We start from the raw sequence: 17633 nt of genomic DNA, 5'->3' as shown, positions 1-17633 counted from the left end.
GGAGTTCCACATAGACGTCATAAATATGAAGTAATCAATATGATGTCAGAGTTTTTCTGGCAGAGATTAGATATACTGTACATTTCCTGTTATTTATTTGAAAAAAGAAAAAAGGGACCTGCACGGTCTCACCTAATGTCGTCTAGCGGGACTGCTACAGGTCGAGAATATATATAGTTAATTTGCAAAATAAAACGATAAATACCAACAGAAAAACAACTGACTGTTGTTTGTTTTCTTAAAGGAGCACCCATTTTCAACCTCATCTTCATCATTTCCTTCTACTCACTCGTATCATTGGTGGGATATGGACAGTTCAGATACCTGCCCACCAATGACATCTTCAATGGGGATTCCTAGTTAATAGAAACAACAGCTTTTCTCTTCCTGGACAGTTGGCATGCTGAAATGGAAGCCATTGTTCATGCATTGATTGATTCAAATCTTGTTTCAAATGTCCAAACCTGCCTACCGATATCTCTGATAGGCACTAGGCAGGCTTCTTAACTGTCCACAGTAGTGATGTGCGGGTCGGGGTTTTTTCATGACCCGCCCCGCCACGGAACCCAACCCGCCTAAACCCGCCCCGCGAAACCATATATAAATCTATGGCTCAACCCGCCCCGCGGGTCGTACCTATAATTCTGTAAAATCAAGGTTGGAAAATAATCTTCAAGTATACACCCCAAGTGTATTCAAACAGTTTTATTGTTATTATTCTTATTCTTATTAGGAATAAAGACAAAACAAGAGCATGTGATTATTTCATTTTTTTTGCGTGTGAGAGCGGCTGACCCACTCACCCGCAGCCCGCATAATTGCCTCTGAAATCCTGACTCGACCACCCGCGCCACGGGTTGACCCGCGGGACCCGTGGGTTACGGGTCGGCCCGCTCATCACTTGTCCACAGCCCTCCTGTGAGACAGAGTGAGTAGACAGAAATGCTTATAATGAGCATTAGTGAGGACCAATTATATGAAGATACATTGAAAATGGGTGAAGTGGTCCTTTAACACATTCATTCCGAACCCTAAGTACATTTAGTCACAAAAGCCATTATTGTCAAGGTATTTGAAGTTCATGTTTTACAGTAGAGTACATGAAACACAAGTGCTATTCTTGAAAACGAGCTAATACGGTTCTGCGGATTAATTTTTTTTCCCAGAATGAATCAGCTCACAGTCTTCAGGTCAGGTGATGCAACATGGTTGCGACTGTTCAGCTAGAGATGTGCTGTCTGAATTAATAACCTATCCTCAAAGACATCTTTAAAGATGGAGAATTTTGACAAAACTGAGGAGTCTGATATTATCACTTTCAGGGCATAAAAAGAAGAGGAAAGCTCAGAAGTTTTGATGTGGATATCTCTGCTGAAAGTGTTTTATACTTATTTACCATGATCTGTTGGTTTGGTAATCTGAGTGTAAAAAACAAAGAGATGCAGGCAAACAGTGTGAAGGAGATGATCTAAATAATGTTTGTCACCTGTACCAAGCCAGAGTCACACAGAAAGCTCAGGCAATCGTTTTGGACTCCAATCACCCCTTACTGTTACACAGCAAGTTTAATCTCTTTCCCCTTAGGGCAGCGGTTTTGCCACCCTAGAGGTGTCAACAAATACATTGTGCCAAATGCGATTAGCTTTTTAAACAAATTGAGGCTGTGATCAGTAGAGGTGACGCAGTGACTACCCCCTTTAAATTTTTGGCTTCCCTACTGCTTTCTGATGGTCTGGTGACAGTGACAACAATGGCAAGGTGTTAACTGTTAACATACACCTTAATGTTGTGTATACAGTATGTCTATTATTGTATGTTCTTCTATCGTTTTTTTTAATAGTTTTTTACTGCTGCTGTAAAATAAATGGCCTCCTTGGGGGATACTAAAGCTTTACCTTACCTTACTTATTCACGTAAGGTGTCTTACATGGATTTCATGCCACTTAACCACTTCTTAAACCATATACTTTGTTGACTGATGTCCCTTAGTGGTCTGTACTTGGTTCCCTCCTTTTTCCCCTCTATACCAAATATCTTAGTCGAAAATAGCTGATCTACAAGCTTACACTGCTAAGCGTTGTGACACATTTCCGGTGACTGCTTTTCCTTTGTTGCCCAGAATAGGAATAATAGAGTTAAAGTGGTTAATTCACTCAGGGTGTGTAATTAAAAGGGTACTAATGCAGCTTTCAGGCATAAAAAAGATGGCCTGTGCAACGATGCCGAGTACTGGATGCAGAATGGGGTGACAATGCCTGAAAACAGCGGTGGTGCTCGCCACTCAAGTGAAAAAGCAGCCAAGACGCAATTAGTGAGACCCTACATTAAACAATTTACCTGTAGAGCCAGCCATTATGCTCACCGTGGTTCTCCTGGCAGAAACACAAAGTAGCAATCTCATTGTGACAGACTATGAAAAGAATTGTGACATAATGAGTCACAATGAATACTGATTCGAGACTGATTACTCCAACACACAGAGTTAACACTGAATAGTGAGTTAAACTGAATACTGAAACACTGAGAAACACTGAACACAGACAACATAGATACAATATAGACAGATTGTAGCTTAAAGCTAAAGCTATATGATAACTAATAAGTGTCACCAATCCCTCATTTCAAATTAAAAGCTGTCCAGCATTTCATACACAATCCAGCCATACAGTATACTAGTTTTTGAAATAGTAATTCATTATGGTACTTTATTTTATTTCACTTTAAAGTGCGCATGTCCCCTGGTGTGGTTTAAACTCCAAGCTCTAATTTTGCCCTCATTTAGTATTCAGAATCAGAATCAGCTTCATTGTCACATCACAGGTTTACAGAAGTAAAAGAGAAGTTGAAATTTGTTTTCGTGCATAGTTCCCATCGTATTGTTATTTCCATAGAAAAAAAGAAAGGGAAGAAGATGAAGGGGGGGGGGGCAAGGGGAAAGATCAAACAAAGAAAACAAACAAATTATTTACATATTTACACATAGTACATACCTGAGATAAGATATAAAGGTGCGTGAGCATAGCAGCAGATTTATACTGTGCATGATATACTTAGTTAAGGTGCTAGAAAAACACACACACAAAAAACCGCCCAAAAGGCACTTTTTTCTAGTGCCCAGAAAAGGGACACTAGGGTTATTCTATGATCATTATTTGAATAAATTGTTCTCAGAGGTAGGCAAGTGTACACTGCAAATGTGACAACAATAAATGAAAACTGTAATCAACCAATAAAGGCTACAAATAAGGTAGTATTTACATTTACACACTTTAATATATATTTTTATAATGAAACATTATGTTCAAATTAATTGTATAGAGCATTTTGCTCTGGTAATCCACTCTAAATCTACCCCTCCAGTGGGATCAAGGTAATCCTGATTCTTTGGATCAAACTGATCCCAATCCTATGTTTTTGTTTTGAACTACCCATTTTGAAGATTTGATCCAGATTACAGCTTGGATTGGATTTCTTGATCTGATCAGATATCAGAGTGATCCCAATCCTGATGTTTGGTTTTGAACTACCCAAAATCCAAATCTGATCCGATCAGCTAGGGAATAAAAGTTTTGAATTTATGGGTCCTGGGTATGTTGAAGTCATGACTTGGATTGACACGTTTTAGTATGAGGTATAACAGCGCTATGCACATGAGGCACTTTGCTTAAAGGACTATATGGTCTGGCATGTTTAGCCCATTCACTATGACAGATGGTATACAGTAGATTGGCATACTGGCCCCAATATCTGAGATGACCTTGATTATAAATTACCCCCCGCCCTTCTCATTTCAACACCTGATTTTTGAAAAGAGTTTTTGGTGACCAAATATAGTTTCATAAATAAAAATTGATACGTAAAATGAACTGATCATTGTTGCCTGTCGGTATTGCCTACTTATTCTTTTATATCTATGATCTAAGTACAACGCAGCAAAGATGGATTCTGAGTGATGCTGCCCTGTAAATATCTAGAAGACATTGTTACCTAATTTGATATTCTAAGGGGGCCTGGCTGATTAAGCAGTATCAAGGATAGGATTAAGGTTAAACATTTGCATACAGTACGAAGCAGCCAGAGACGGCATTTTGCTGATTCTTTCATATTTTGAATGGGACTAATCTTGCCATTCCAAGACGATTCTCGCTGAGAGACAATAGAAAACAGCTAAACTTTTGATGGATTTTTCCTGATCCAGACACAGTCTCTAAATAGCAACATTGTTCTTTGAGTTTTAGTCACACTTTAATTTTTTTTTTAGTGGAGGATTTGATCATAATGCTGGAGTAGTGTTGCACAGCGCCAGGAAATTATAATTCCATGACAGAATCCTTGCTATGCCTCAAGGGCCGGAAACATAAGCTAGCATAATGCCTGCTCTTACGCAATTAATTAACACCAAAACAAAAATCACTTGGAAAAAAAAAATAAACAAAAACAACTGAAGCTTTTACACATTTTTACAGTATGTTTTCTTTAACTATATCAACAAAAATAGAACGCCAAGTTCACCATTATTTTCGTGCACCTATTTGTGAAATATATAGTGGCAATACCGTATGACCATAATGATCTTCAGTTCATGTAACTTCAGCTCGAATAAGCCCTCCACAGCACACATTTTAAATGGAAACCTGGATAGAGATTAAAAAGGCCTTTAATTTATTAATTCCTTTAATTTAATTGCAGAAGGCATGGCCGAGACTATGTTTTCACCCCTCTCCGTCCGCCCTTCTGTGTGTGTGTGTGTGTGTGTGTGTGTCCCGTCTGTGTATAGCTTATCTCCGTCACCGTTGGCCCAATCTACGTGAAACTGTGCACACACACTCCCTGGAGGCCAGAGCAGAACCTCTGTCCGACCTGTTATAGCGCCATCAGGAGGCAGATTTTTGCAAAACACATTTTTTGATATTACTCCTACAGATTTTGTCCAAACATCACGCAAATCGGTACACATTATGTCATGATCAAGATGTATCTGTCCGACTTTTCATATTCCATCCTGATTGGCTAAGATTGGCTTCCAAAGTTTGCAGGAGTGGTCCTTTTGGAACAAAATGCCTCAAATCATTAACGCAGCGTCCGATTGCATTGAAACTTTGCACGCTCATTCCCACTAGGCCAAGGAAGAAATGCCGGTCTCTTAGCGGCGCTATAACAGGCCGACTCAAGTTTTAGGGACTTGAACCCCAGGTCATACAATCCTTTTCCCTTGGATTCTTTGGATCATTAGCAACTCCCCAAATAAGCCACGCCCATTTCCACCTGACTATTTTTCCACCATGTTGCATCTTTATGATGAACAGTTTTTCCTGCTACTCCTACCGATTTCAAAGTTTGCTTGAGGGGCCCGTTTTGCATGACATGCTACAAGCATCGCTGGACCAATTGGTGGGAAACTTTGCACGCACACTCCCAGTAGGCCAAGGAAGAATCTACACCCAATTGTTTTTCAAACCGGTGCCACCATGAGACAGATTTTTTGTTACTGCTCCTACAGATTTTGTCCAAACCTCGTTGTTTGTCCATCAGTATACTGTACATTATATGTAGAGAAGACACTGGAGCAGCTCGGACAATTGAAGCCTCTTTTATTAAGGTGCTAAGTACAAAAAAGTATTGACTGACGTTTCGATGCTACTGCATCTTCCTTGAGTCATAAATGGCAGGGGCTAGGAAGGCATTCATATAAACAGAGGTAGCGAGGGCAGTGCTCTCAATAAGCCAATGGTAGTTGGCTCTCTGTAATAAGGTAAGGTCTTTGGAATGCATCAATCAATTATGATTAACACAAGGTAGGTTCTGAATACATGAACATGTGGACAGTTTCAAACGGGTAGAAATGTAATGTTATCAATATACAGTAGTTTGTTCACATATACAGTAGACCTATTGCCATACAAATTAGATTAAAAAGCAGTGTACATACATACAAAAATAGACAAGAGAACACATTACAAGGGGACGCACTCAGAATAAAAAGAAAACCTCAGGGACCGTCTACAGTAAACATGCAAGGCTCAAGTGTTCATTTAGGCCATTGGGTTGTAAAGTGTCAAGAGCATGTATCCAAAATGCTTCTCTGCAGTGCGGAGCAATTTATTTATTTATGTCTTCTCTACATAATATGCTGTGTTGTCCTGCTCCTGTGATGCACCGGGCTTGCCTACAGTGCGTTTGGTTGAGGCGCGGCAGTAAACTTCATTTCTTCTTGGTATACATTATCTCAGTAGTCATGTGATCAAGACGTACAGTATCTGTCAAATTTCTCATATTCCATTCCAATTGGCTTCCAAAGTTTGTGGGGATGGCTGTTCTGCACAAAGTGCCCCATATCGTGAATGCAGTGCCCGATTGCTGGGAAACTTTGCACACACATTCCCACTAGGCCAAGGAAGAACCATCCTATATATTTTTTCAAATCTCCTCATGGTGGCACTACAACAGCCCACTTCACGTTTTGGCCTATACAGTAACTCTTAAACCGTAGGTTGTACAATCAACATTTCCCTCCCTGGATTCCTTGGTTTGTGCCAGATTGCATTTTCTACAGATTTTGTCCAAAACTCACTCAAATCGGTACAGTTTATGTCTGGGGTCATGTGATAAAGTCAAGATGTATGAGTTAGACTTTTTAGATCCCATTCCAAGTGGCTATGACCAAAGTTTGCTGGCCCTGGCTAGGCAACCCGGCCTGGCGGAGACCTGTGCTCCGAGGAGCACACTTTTCTAGTTAATTATACAATAATTAAAGAGAAATGTCACAAAAGCCACATTGAATCTTTAACTTGTCTTGGATAAAAAAATATGCTGCACATGATCTGATTAGCACATCCTCCCCACTGATCTACAATATGTATTCTCTTTGCTCTATGAAGTCCCCCCACCCCCCTCCGCTCCACGCCTGAAAATGACTGGTGACTCATTATAGTGCTGAATTCATATAGTACAATGAGAAATGGTTGTGGAGATGAGGTGGGTCTGTAATTCCTTAGCCAAAATGGTGGCCTGCATTGATGATGGCCTAATGAAGTAAATTGTTTCTGTATCGTTTCCATACCTTGGAATTATTCTAGTGAGAACATTAAATGCAGATGATAGTAATTTTGTGTTTGATTTGCAATTATGCTTAAAATGGGTTTATTATTATATGCTATGTACAGAACATCTCCACTGTACTTAATGGACCCATGACCGTGTATTAATATCTTGAAATAAAAGCATTTTGTGAGGACTATAACATGAAATAAGCTTTATCACAAGCTCATTTTGAGAACGGTGATTTGAACAGCATAACACTGGTTTCCTAAGATTATTTACAGCTAGGACTACATTGTCAGAGGTGTGTGGTTGTGGAATTTCAGCAGTGAAAGGGTACAACATAAATTTCTGACCACCATTGTTTACCACTGTTTACCACAAGGGGGAGACCTCTGTGTTTAATTCTGTGCGCAGGCAGACAGCAGTGGAAAGCATTCTTCTTTGCCCTTAAACAGGATTTTAATGTTCCAATGCCTATATCTTCTATATATTTGGAGATAAGGTACTCTGCTGTTTCCCCCCCCTTCTCCTTCTAATTTTTCATTTCCCAACAGCTGTGTTTTAATTTACAGAGCAAGTCAACCATAGCATAATGCTGCTGATCGAGTTGGACTTTTATAGGGGGAAAATAATGGGCAGGAGATGCATCGTGAACTGCCCCATATAGTCTGCTTTTAGTTTGGCAGCAAATACACCCATCTCATCTCATTATTAATGGCAATATTTAAGTATTTATGCATTCTAATGAATACATAAATAATAAATAATTGTCTATTTGCAATACAGGGCTAAACTGGAATTAAAATCTACCGCAAATCCTAGATCACCCCTTATATTAATATAATGAATTTATACTAATACAGTATATTCCAGGTTATCAGGATATTATTAACCATTTCTTTTAATTTAACAATTAATACAACGTCTTCAACAGGGGGTCCGGGACCCCTAGGGGTTCTTAGAGTTACTGCAGGGGGGCTGCCAAATCGTTGTGTGATAGGATATATATATATATATATTGTTTTTTTACATTAACCACTTGAACCCCAGCATCCCTATTCTAAGAAGAACTTTAGTCAAAAATAGCAGATCTACAAGCTCACAACGCCTCGCAGAATTGGCTATTTTCGGCAAAGACGTTTGGTGTAGAGGGAAAAAAGCAAACCAAGTACAGTGCCAAAGAAGGTCAAGTTTACTAAGTATTGAGGGTTTAAGTGGTTAAAGGTCTGAAAATACACATTGACATCAATCCAACATTATCAAAAAAAACTTGAATTGACACAACACCGATGACATTGCTGTCAAACAAGTCTATGAAGATATCTATGAAATCTATGAAAAAAAACACAATTTTATAAAATATGTTTTGGGGGTCCCTGCTTCATCTCTCTCTCTCACCTTGGCCTGAAAAACATTGAAGACCCCTGCCATACAGTAAAACCACACAGTTCGTCTGTGAGCAGTTCGTCTGTGGTATCCTGTGGTATCTCGGCTGAAGGGATCTTCATCGATTCATGCCTATGCAACATCCAACCTGGATCACTTGAAACTGAGGAAAAATTGAGGATTAACCTCCATTTTGTTGGTGTACCTGCATGTGCAATAATTACAATTTCTGAGCTGAGACAATGATTCAAAAAGTAGTGCAATTTTGTGCTTACACCATTCAGCATCTCTTCTATTACAGTCTTGAGAATTACTTGCAGATGTAAGATACGATGAAAGGAATATTTAATCAATTTAACAATCGCCTGACGCCAGCCAGAGGATATTAAGTTGTTTGACCAGCCGCCAGACTTTGTACGTATTGCATTCCTCACTCACAAATTGAGAAATGACATTTTTCACTCTCGACTCATGTCGTGGACAGAGAATGAATAAGGAAGAATGAATGAATTGATAGGACAGTTTGACCTTTAATACCGCAGTTATTAAAACGAAATGTCAGTGTCTGGGGCTTTAGTAATGAGTCAGGACACGTCAGCGTAAAATAAGTCTATTAATCATTCCCTGGTGTTTTTTTCTTTTGTTTAGAAGAGCCAGCTAGCAGGAAAGCTATTTATCACCCAAGCGGATAACGAGCTTTATTCCAGCCTGTTTCTAACAACAAGCAAGAGGCAAGTGGTATACTTAAAGTTCTCAACCCACCAAGCAGAAATAGTTATTTTCCACTTAAAAACAATGTCAGAGCATTTGTGCTCTCTTTAGCCTCCCTGCCTATGCAATTTCCTACCTCACTCCCTCCTCGTGGAGAGACTAAAGAGGTTGGGAGTGAGAGGCAGAACGATGGATAGATACAAAGAGGTAAAACTACACAGAAGCAGTGAGTGAGAGAGACAGGCAAAGTAGTAGTGACTATGAGTGAGAGAGGGGTAGTGCGAATTAACAGAGAGAAAGGGGAGACATTTTGTGACAGAGAGAGGGTTGTGTGACAGGCAAAAAGAGAGTGCAACACACAGAGAGAAAGACAGATGTGAGTCAGACAGATATGGGTACATCATCCCTGTCTCTCTCTTTCTTTCTCTGTGACTCGACACCACCGTGACTCACTAATCAGATGGTGCGGTGGATATGTGACAGCTACCTTCAGGGTTGATGTAGTGTGTTCAGGTGCGAGGAGAGGCTGCATCTGTCTAGGTCTAGACAATCAGGAGTGTGTGCCCTGCCCAGGCCTGATAGTGATTCAGCTACTGCTGTTAACTCTACGGGCCCATAAACATCCAGATGCCATAACCGCTTAGGCCAGTGGTTCTCAAAGATTTTCATGTCAAGGACCCCCAATTGAATAGGTATTAGGCCGGTAGAGCCCAAGATGTTCCAGGGACCCCCCATAAGAGAATATTGTTGGTAAATAAGAAAAAGAGGTTGCGCATCAACAATGGGTTTTCTCAGTGGAGTGCTAGACCCAAAATCCAGTGTACATATAAAAAGTAGGAATTAAAAAAAATCCCAAAATGTAGCACATCCAAAATTTCAAATCAATGGAGGACAAAGTACTCACATTTCCACTTTTTTATTGGCACGCACCAATAAACGAACGCTTACGCGTTTCGGCTATGAGCCTTCATCACAGCAATATCTTTGGTGTTAGGTTAGATTCAGTATAAAATTGTATAAAACTGCCTATACTGTAGGTGTAGAGATAACAGTGAGAGAGGGTGAAACCTATGATCTGAATAATCATTGTTCATTATTCTTTTAAATTCTCCACTATTCTCGAATAAAGATAGTGGAGAAATGGCTCTGCATGCCTCGAGCGAGGAATGATTGCTGTACGCCCAGCGAATAAGCTTTGATCGAATCCACCAAGTTCCCTGTCTTGGTCGTGCCTGGAGCAGCACATAATTGCTGTATACTTGGGCTGGCATGCTGAAGTATTTTTGAGTGGGAATTGCTTTCATCACATCCACAATAGTTTCGCTGAAATCATTTGATTGAGGTGATTGTTGGCCTCTAATATAGTGGCATTCGAATGCCCAGTTGCATTTTCCTTGGAATGACCCTTGGCATGCATTTCAATCCAAACAGGAATAACAGAAACTAGTGCATTCTTATTCATAAACCCATTAACAGTTATATGGTGGAACTGGCATAACGACTTAATTGGGAGAAAATAGAAAAGTAAAAGTAATTTAAAACATCGCACTAACACACCCAAGCACATACACACAATCTCTCACCCCTCTTTTCTCTCTCTCTCTCTCTCTCTCTCTCTCTCTCTCTCTCTCTCTCTCTCTCTCTCTCTCTCTCTCTCTCTCTCTCTCTCTCTCTCTCTCTCCTACTTATCACTCTGTTGTCTATAACAACAGTCTGTAACATTAGTTCAAGCCATTTTCTCACTCACACTGTCAACAGCAAATATAAAATTGCCAAATAACATGGAATAATGTCTACTACGTTCCGCGTGTTGATAATCCTAATACATCATGCTTGGATGGGGACAAAAAGTAAACAGGATTTATGGTTCTGTCTTGCTACATTCTTGACAAAGTGCTCCAGGTTTCTCTCGCTTCAAGTGTTTGTGCATAGAAGTTGTACTGCTGTGATAAGCCAGTTCCAATTTGTAGAGTTTACAGAGCACCTCATTGTTGTTCTGTCTAAAATACTCCCACTGTTTAGTTGTTGTTTTTTTTGTAGCAGCTTGTTCTCTGGGGGAATACATGCTTTGACCCGGTACAGCCATTTTACTTAATTGTTGGTCTTTTAGGGGTCTTTCCTGTGGGACAGGGGGTCCCGTTGGCACGGTTCTCCAAGGCAATTGGAGGGGAACACTATATACTGTATATCACATAGTAAATAGCCTTGGGAACAACGGTTCCCGAGCTATGTGGCCCACAGGGCAGGAGCCTATTTCCTGTTGCTGTAGCGTGAGGCAGCTGGATGTACAAGTACATTCCCCCAGCCGTGATGTACAAGTACATTCCCCAAGCCATGATGTACAAGTACACCTCCTGGACAAGACGTTAGTATGTTGCAGTGCCAAGCAGGGAGGCATGCATTGAGCCCCATTTTTATCATTGGTATATGTACAGTTTATCACATACCCAGCCTTTATTTGCCCTGAGGGGAGTGATGAAAGGTCAGAGAGTGTGATAAACTTGCGCTGATTGGTCAGCTGCCATAGATTCCCTAGGTGGTACACAGCAGCTGAGCTGACCAATCAATGCATTTTAAAGGAGTAGTTCACCCAAAAAATGACTTATTTTCTATCAATTACACACTCCATGTAGCCTTGAATTCATGGAGATTATAATTTTTTTCTTCACATTCCTAAGTCAATAATCTGATGACCGGCAGAGACTCAAAGAGTCTCAGTAGTCTCAGTAGGAGACTCGAAGAGTTGAATTCAAGGCTTCATGGGGTGTGTAATTGATAGAAAATAAGTAATTTTTGGGTGAACTACTCCTTTAAAGGGCCCACCATGAATTTCATTTTTTTTTGGGGGGGGGGGGTATTTTTTGGGCTCCCCAGTGTCTCTTGTACCCCAAAAAATATATATTTTTAACATTCAGTCATTGATTCTCATTTCAGAGATTTTCAGAATGGGCGTGTCTGAACAGGCCATTTCAGAATGGCAATGCAAGTGACATCACTTGCCTTGCCATTGCATTGATGATGGCCAGACAGAATTGCTCAGTAGCCCCCCCCTGCCCAAAAGGACGTTTTGGTATTGCAGCTGAAAGTGCTGTATAAGCCAGAGACAATTGACTTGGGATGAGTATATCTGAGTGATGATTTAGGCTCAAACCTTTTGAAAAAGGTTTGAGGGACATACACCATATGATATTAAATATCAAATATGTTTTTTAAATTCATGGTGTAGATCCTTTAAGTAGCTCTGCACAGTGAACTAGCCCCACTCACAACTTAAGGAACATACATGGACGAAAACTCGGCCACCAAACACAGTTACTGTGGATGGGTTGGTAGAATCGTATTATCAAACCAAAGGCAAGCAGCATCATCCCTCACCTAGAACCAAGGGCTGATACTGCCTGCTCTCGGTTGGATAAGCTCGAGCACAGACGAACGGATGGTTGTTAATATCTCTCTCTCTCTCTCTCTCTCTCTCTCTTTCTCTTTATCTCTCTCTCTCTCTCTCTCTCTCTCTCTCTCTATATATATATATATATATATATATATATATATATATATATATATATATATATATATATATATATATATATATATATATATAAATATAAAAAATATAAATAAAAATTAATAAAAAATGTACTAGTATATATGTATACAGTGTATATTATATTATTATTATAGTACAGTCATTGGGATCCTTACAACACACACACAGTCACACACCGTGTATGTATGTATATGTATGTGTTACAGTACGATTGAAGAACCAGTCAGATTGAAAAAGGAGTGCTTGTTTTCTTCAAGTTCACCTCCCCGAAAAAATAAATGACGTCTCGGAGGTACCGAGACTAAAGGGGGACGATGATTTACGATTCTGTCCCTATCGAGACATAACTCGGAAAGCTCGGTACGGCGACTTGCACGCTTTAGCTCGCTCGGCTGTGCCTCCCGTGGCTCAAGTCACCTTCAGGTGGCACGCCTCCGTCGGTGAAACCGAGTGCACCTTCTTCAATCTGACTGGTTCTCCAATCGTACTGTGACATATCTATATATATATAATAATACACATAATAATGTAGAGAGGAAAATATGTGTAGTACTGAATATGCATATTTTCTTTCAATTCACAACTGCACTAGTTAGAAACATTTGCAAGATAAAACCACTGAGTGTTGTTACAATGAGCTCGCAGAAAATCGTCAGATGGTCTATTCTTATAATAGCCAAGTCCCCTTGAGTGGAGAGTGGGGGAAAAGTGATTTCTAGGTCCAGAAACATTATGCTACACTTAATTACCTATCCATTTAAGAAATGGGGCATATTTCTAATCATATGCATTTCCTGACTGTGATGCATGGAAGTGCTCTGCTTTTTCCTTCTTAAATTCATACTTCAAGAGCCATTTAATGTGAAAATGAAATGGTCCTGTATGAACAGTATAGGGTCTAATCTCACAGTCTCAGAGTACTCAGAAGCTCAATTGGAAGTGTGATTTAGTTCGAAACGGTATATATCTTTTTCTTGTCTCTCTGAGGAGGAAGCAGTGTTTTTTTAATGACATTTTCCAGTGGTTCACCTCTTGCACCTGTTGCCCTGGCAACAGGCGACAGTGGATGTCAGCTGGCGTGGATCCCTTGGACCCCTGTTTATTGTTTGTCAAACACTTAAGTCTTGGAATCAAAAGATAATTTTAAAATAGATTACTGGAATATACTTATTTTGATAAAACATAGTGCCCAAGGCCAGTTCAAACCTCAATACCTGTTACCTTGGGATTCAATTACAATAATCTCATACCGCAGTTCTCATGAAATGTCCTATATACAGTATCTTTTGCAGAGACTCACTAAAAGCAAATAAAGGATGATGGCTATTGGCTACACTCCACCATTCTAGTCCAGCCCTGCCTGTGTGCTGTGTTGCTGCAATGCAAGTCAAACCCTACCTCGACACACAGTTGATTTGTCTTCATCCCATTGTGTGTCTAACAGGAAGAACCAGGAGGAGAAATATTGTTCCCACCTTTCAGGATTGGGGTCATTGCTCATGGGCAGTGGGAATGGACGTATGGCTGTTCGGTCTGTCGTGGGCGAGATGTGGCCCATTCCCACTGTGCAGTACAGTATGACACAGCCCCAGTAGTAATGACTTAAGCCAAATGTATGCTTCTGGCATACATTTATGCTTCTGGCATACATTTTACTGTGCAAAGTGCGTCATTTTTGTCGAGTCGCACGTCGGCCAACACTCTTTTGCCAAAGCATGAATAATAAAAAAAGAAATCGACAGTGACGCGTTTATCCCCACCTTAGTATCCCTGGTAGTGTTTGAAAGCAGGTCCACCACTTATCTACAGTAACCCTTGCTTACAGGACATTTTCCTTCCCTCACTGTGCTATAGTGATCTCACCTAAAGGCACATTCCTAGGTTTTTTGCTAATCCTGTTTTATCCACCGTTAGCCATCAAAAAACATCACATTGCCTGAAGAAAAAAACTGGCTTTAGTTTATCAGGTTCCATAACATGTTTGAATCATTTGATTGTGGCGATGCATTTTTACATAGCAGTCCGCCCTCCTTCTCTGCTTTCTATTCTCTACCTTTCCTGTGTCCTGCTGCTACATGCCCTAAAATTAGCTTTACAGTTTACAGCCTTTACAGTTTAGTGGCCAAAATTCATCCTATGGTGTCCAATCGAAGCCCTATGCGCCCCACTTTGTATAATACAGCCATCGCATCACTGTGCTGTTTGGCATCATAGTGTGCAATCTTGGTGGGTCACATCGACCTCCTCTCTCTGCGTGTCTGCCACTGACTGTACTGTTCTTTTCGGTTCTGCTCGGCCAATAATTAGTTCCCTGTGGATCCCCCACACCCTCCAACTTGAGGTATGGAGGGCAGTTCTAAAGACAACACAGCATGACATCAAACTATAATTCATTGAAAATGTATCCCACGTGGAGAGACAGCCCTTTGTAGCCCCTACCCCCTCGCCTGTTATAACAGTGCTGGGAGATAGGCTGCGTTGTTAAAGAAAACGAGATGGCATGGCTGTTCGCTGTTGATGCAAGCAACCCACGAAAGAGAAAGACAAGAGATGGAGGGCTAAAGGTGAAAAGGCTAGGGGGGAAAAAATATTATAGGAAAATTAATAGCAGTGCTTGGATTCACTAGATGTGCTCCTCATCTAATCGCTGCTCAAAGACTCCGAGGATAAATCTAGACTTACTGAATGAGAGTCTTGACTTGCTTGTAACAGTTGACTTGCGGGGCCTTTATCAGTACCAAAATCTGATCAAAGCTTCATATGCTTTCATGATAATACTTTAACTAGCATGTCATGTGTGCACTACTGTGTGAAATACTCCAAACACGGTCACAGTTCTAAAGTCTCTTTTCCATATAAGTGTCCAAAAATACATCTAATAGCAATTGACTGCTGGTTGTATCTTGGCATACTGTGCAGTACCTGCAACGGAGAATAATTATTTACTGCTTGGGGCAGCACAGTTCACTGTGCTGTAATTGGAAACTCTATTGAAGTTGTAAATACAGCACCCTCTTGCTTTGCTGTCACAGGGGGAGTTTCTTTATTTTACATGAGGCATGCTATAGACATCATTCACGTGGCTTATTGTCAAGCAGAGATGTAGTCGCAACAAGACAAACGACAACAAAACAGGCAATAGAAAACAAGAAAGCAATTGAGAACAAGACATTTTATCCAATGTGCAAGTTCTGCTCTCCCTAACTGTTACAGATCCCGGCTTGTGGGTCTCGAAAGGTCGATAGAACATCGGCAACTGCAGCTGAAGAATGGTCCGCAACACATCTTGTTTACGACGTCGTGAAAGCAAATGGATTTGTTTGGATCCGCACCTAATTTGAAAGGGAGCAATGAAGCGGTCTGTTACAATGCAGCTGCCAAACATCAACAACTCTCCAACAATAGGGAAGGTGCTGACTTGGATGTTGATTGTAGAGTATTGAGTATGTTATTGGTGGACAAATTGCATCACAATTCTCAGAGCAATTCTCGGATTTAATGCAGTGCTGCAGTATACCAACTAAACACTTGGACGATTCCATTTTACTGTAGGCTACATTACATTTCTGTCTTTTTCTCATACTTCTGCAGCCATTTAAGAATGGTCAACTACAGAAAATGGCTGCGGTTATAATTATTAGTCGGCATACATTTTGAAAACCTAGTATGAACTAGAAAAAGTGCTCCTCTGAGTTTTCCTTGGCCTTTTGGGAGTGCGCATACAAAGTTTTACACAGATCGGTGCAGTTACAGGTGAAAACGCGAATCGGCGTGTTATAGCGCCACCATGAGGCTGATTTGAAAAGTGCCATTTCTTCCTCGGCTTAGTGGGAATGTGCGTGCAAAATTTCACGGAAATCGCACGCTGTGTTCATGATTTGAGGCATTTTGTTCAAAACGAAGCACTTCTGCAAACTGGAAGCCAATCTTAGCCAATCAGGATGAAATATGAAAAATCTGAAAGACCCGTTTCGTTTAATGACTATAGGGGTACTGTGTACCGATTTGCGTGATGTTTGGACACAATCTGTAGGAGTACTGTCAAAAAATGTGTTTTGCACAAATCTGCTTCCTGGTGGCGCTATGACAGGCCCATGTGAAAAATTTGGGGCAGAGGTTCTGCTCTGGCACCCAGGGAGTGTGCGTGCACAGTTTTGCTGCGATCAAGCCAACGGTGCCGTAGAATAGCTGTTCACAGAAGGAACCAGACACGGACTGACGAACGGACGGACGGACAGACAGGGTGCAAAACATAGTCTCGGCCAGGCCTTTTGGCCTGGCGGAGACAATTACTATGGCTATGACTTCTAACAAATTGAACTCAGGCTATATACTGTATGTCTTTGTCTCCCCTGTGCTTATAGCATCTAAACTTTTCAACAAATCGACTTGAACTGTCAATATTGATTGCTTGGGGTGCGAGGACAACCCAAGAGAATCTCATGTTGGAGGTGTACTCTTACTGTGTTGAAAAGTGTTTTATGAAAGTGAATCTGTCTTTGAGAATGTACAGTAATACACTGTATTGCAGCTAAGCGTTTGCCCAGCCTGTGTGATGGGAAAAGAGGGGTGGGGGGCTGTTAAAACACATATTCATGATTTTTTTTTCCCTTGACAGGTTAACTGGATTTACAATTCCACCGCCTGTTACCAGTTCTGGCCCGATCTTTTCACTGAGGCTTACCAGTGACTTTGCAGTAAGCGCTCATGGATTTAAGATAGCATATGAAGGTAAGGAAAACATACTCATCTTTTCCCTGTTACCCGATGTGTTCTTTTGTCCTTTTTTATATTAAGCACACAGTGAATTGAATGTGCCATTCAATCTGGTGATTAACATGACCGCTGTAGATGAACCGGCTCTTGATTCAGTCGACAGATCCACCAGCCGTGACAATCCGTTTATTCTTCAGAGAGGACGGTGTTAATCACACCTACCCCTTATGAT

General features: G+C 40.7%; 1 protein-coding gene across 1 annotated transcript in view; it reads left to right on the top strand.

Annotated features, from left to right (window-relative positions):
- Nucleotides 1-17633, top strand: part of LOC308083154 (CUB and sushi domain-containing protein 3-like) — a gene marked incomplete at its 5' end in the record, with an annotated part of 383054 nt that overhangs the window by 34876 nt on the left and 330545 nt on the right. The window contains one exon of the mRNA XM_080425319.1: nt 17304-17416. Coding sequence (XP_080281445.1) covers nt 17304-17416 — 113 coding nt within the window. The remainder of the gene's footprint in view (nt 1-17303; nt 17417-17633) is intronic.

This window comes from Gymnoscopelus braueri (assembly GCF_963280865.1).
Source record: "Gymnoscopelus braueri genome assembly, chromosome: 4".
NCBI classification, from domain to species: Eukaryota; Metazoa; Chordata; class Actinopteri; order Myctophiformes; family Myctophidae; genus Gymnoscopelus; species Gymnoscopelus braueri.
The sequence above is the reverse complement of the archived record's forward strand: the minus strand, read 5'-3'. Positions and strand labels throughout refer to the sequence as shown.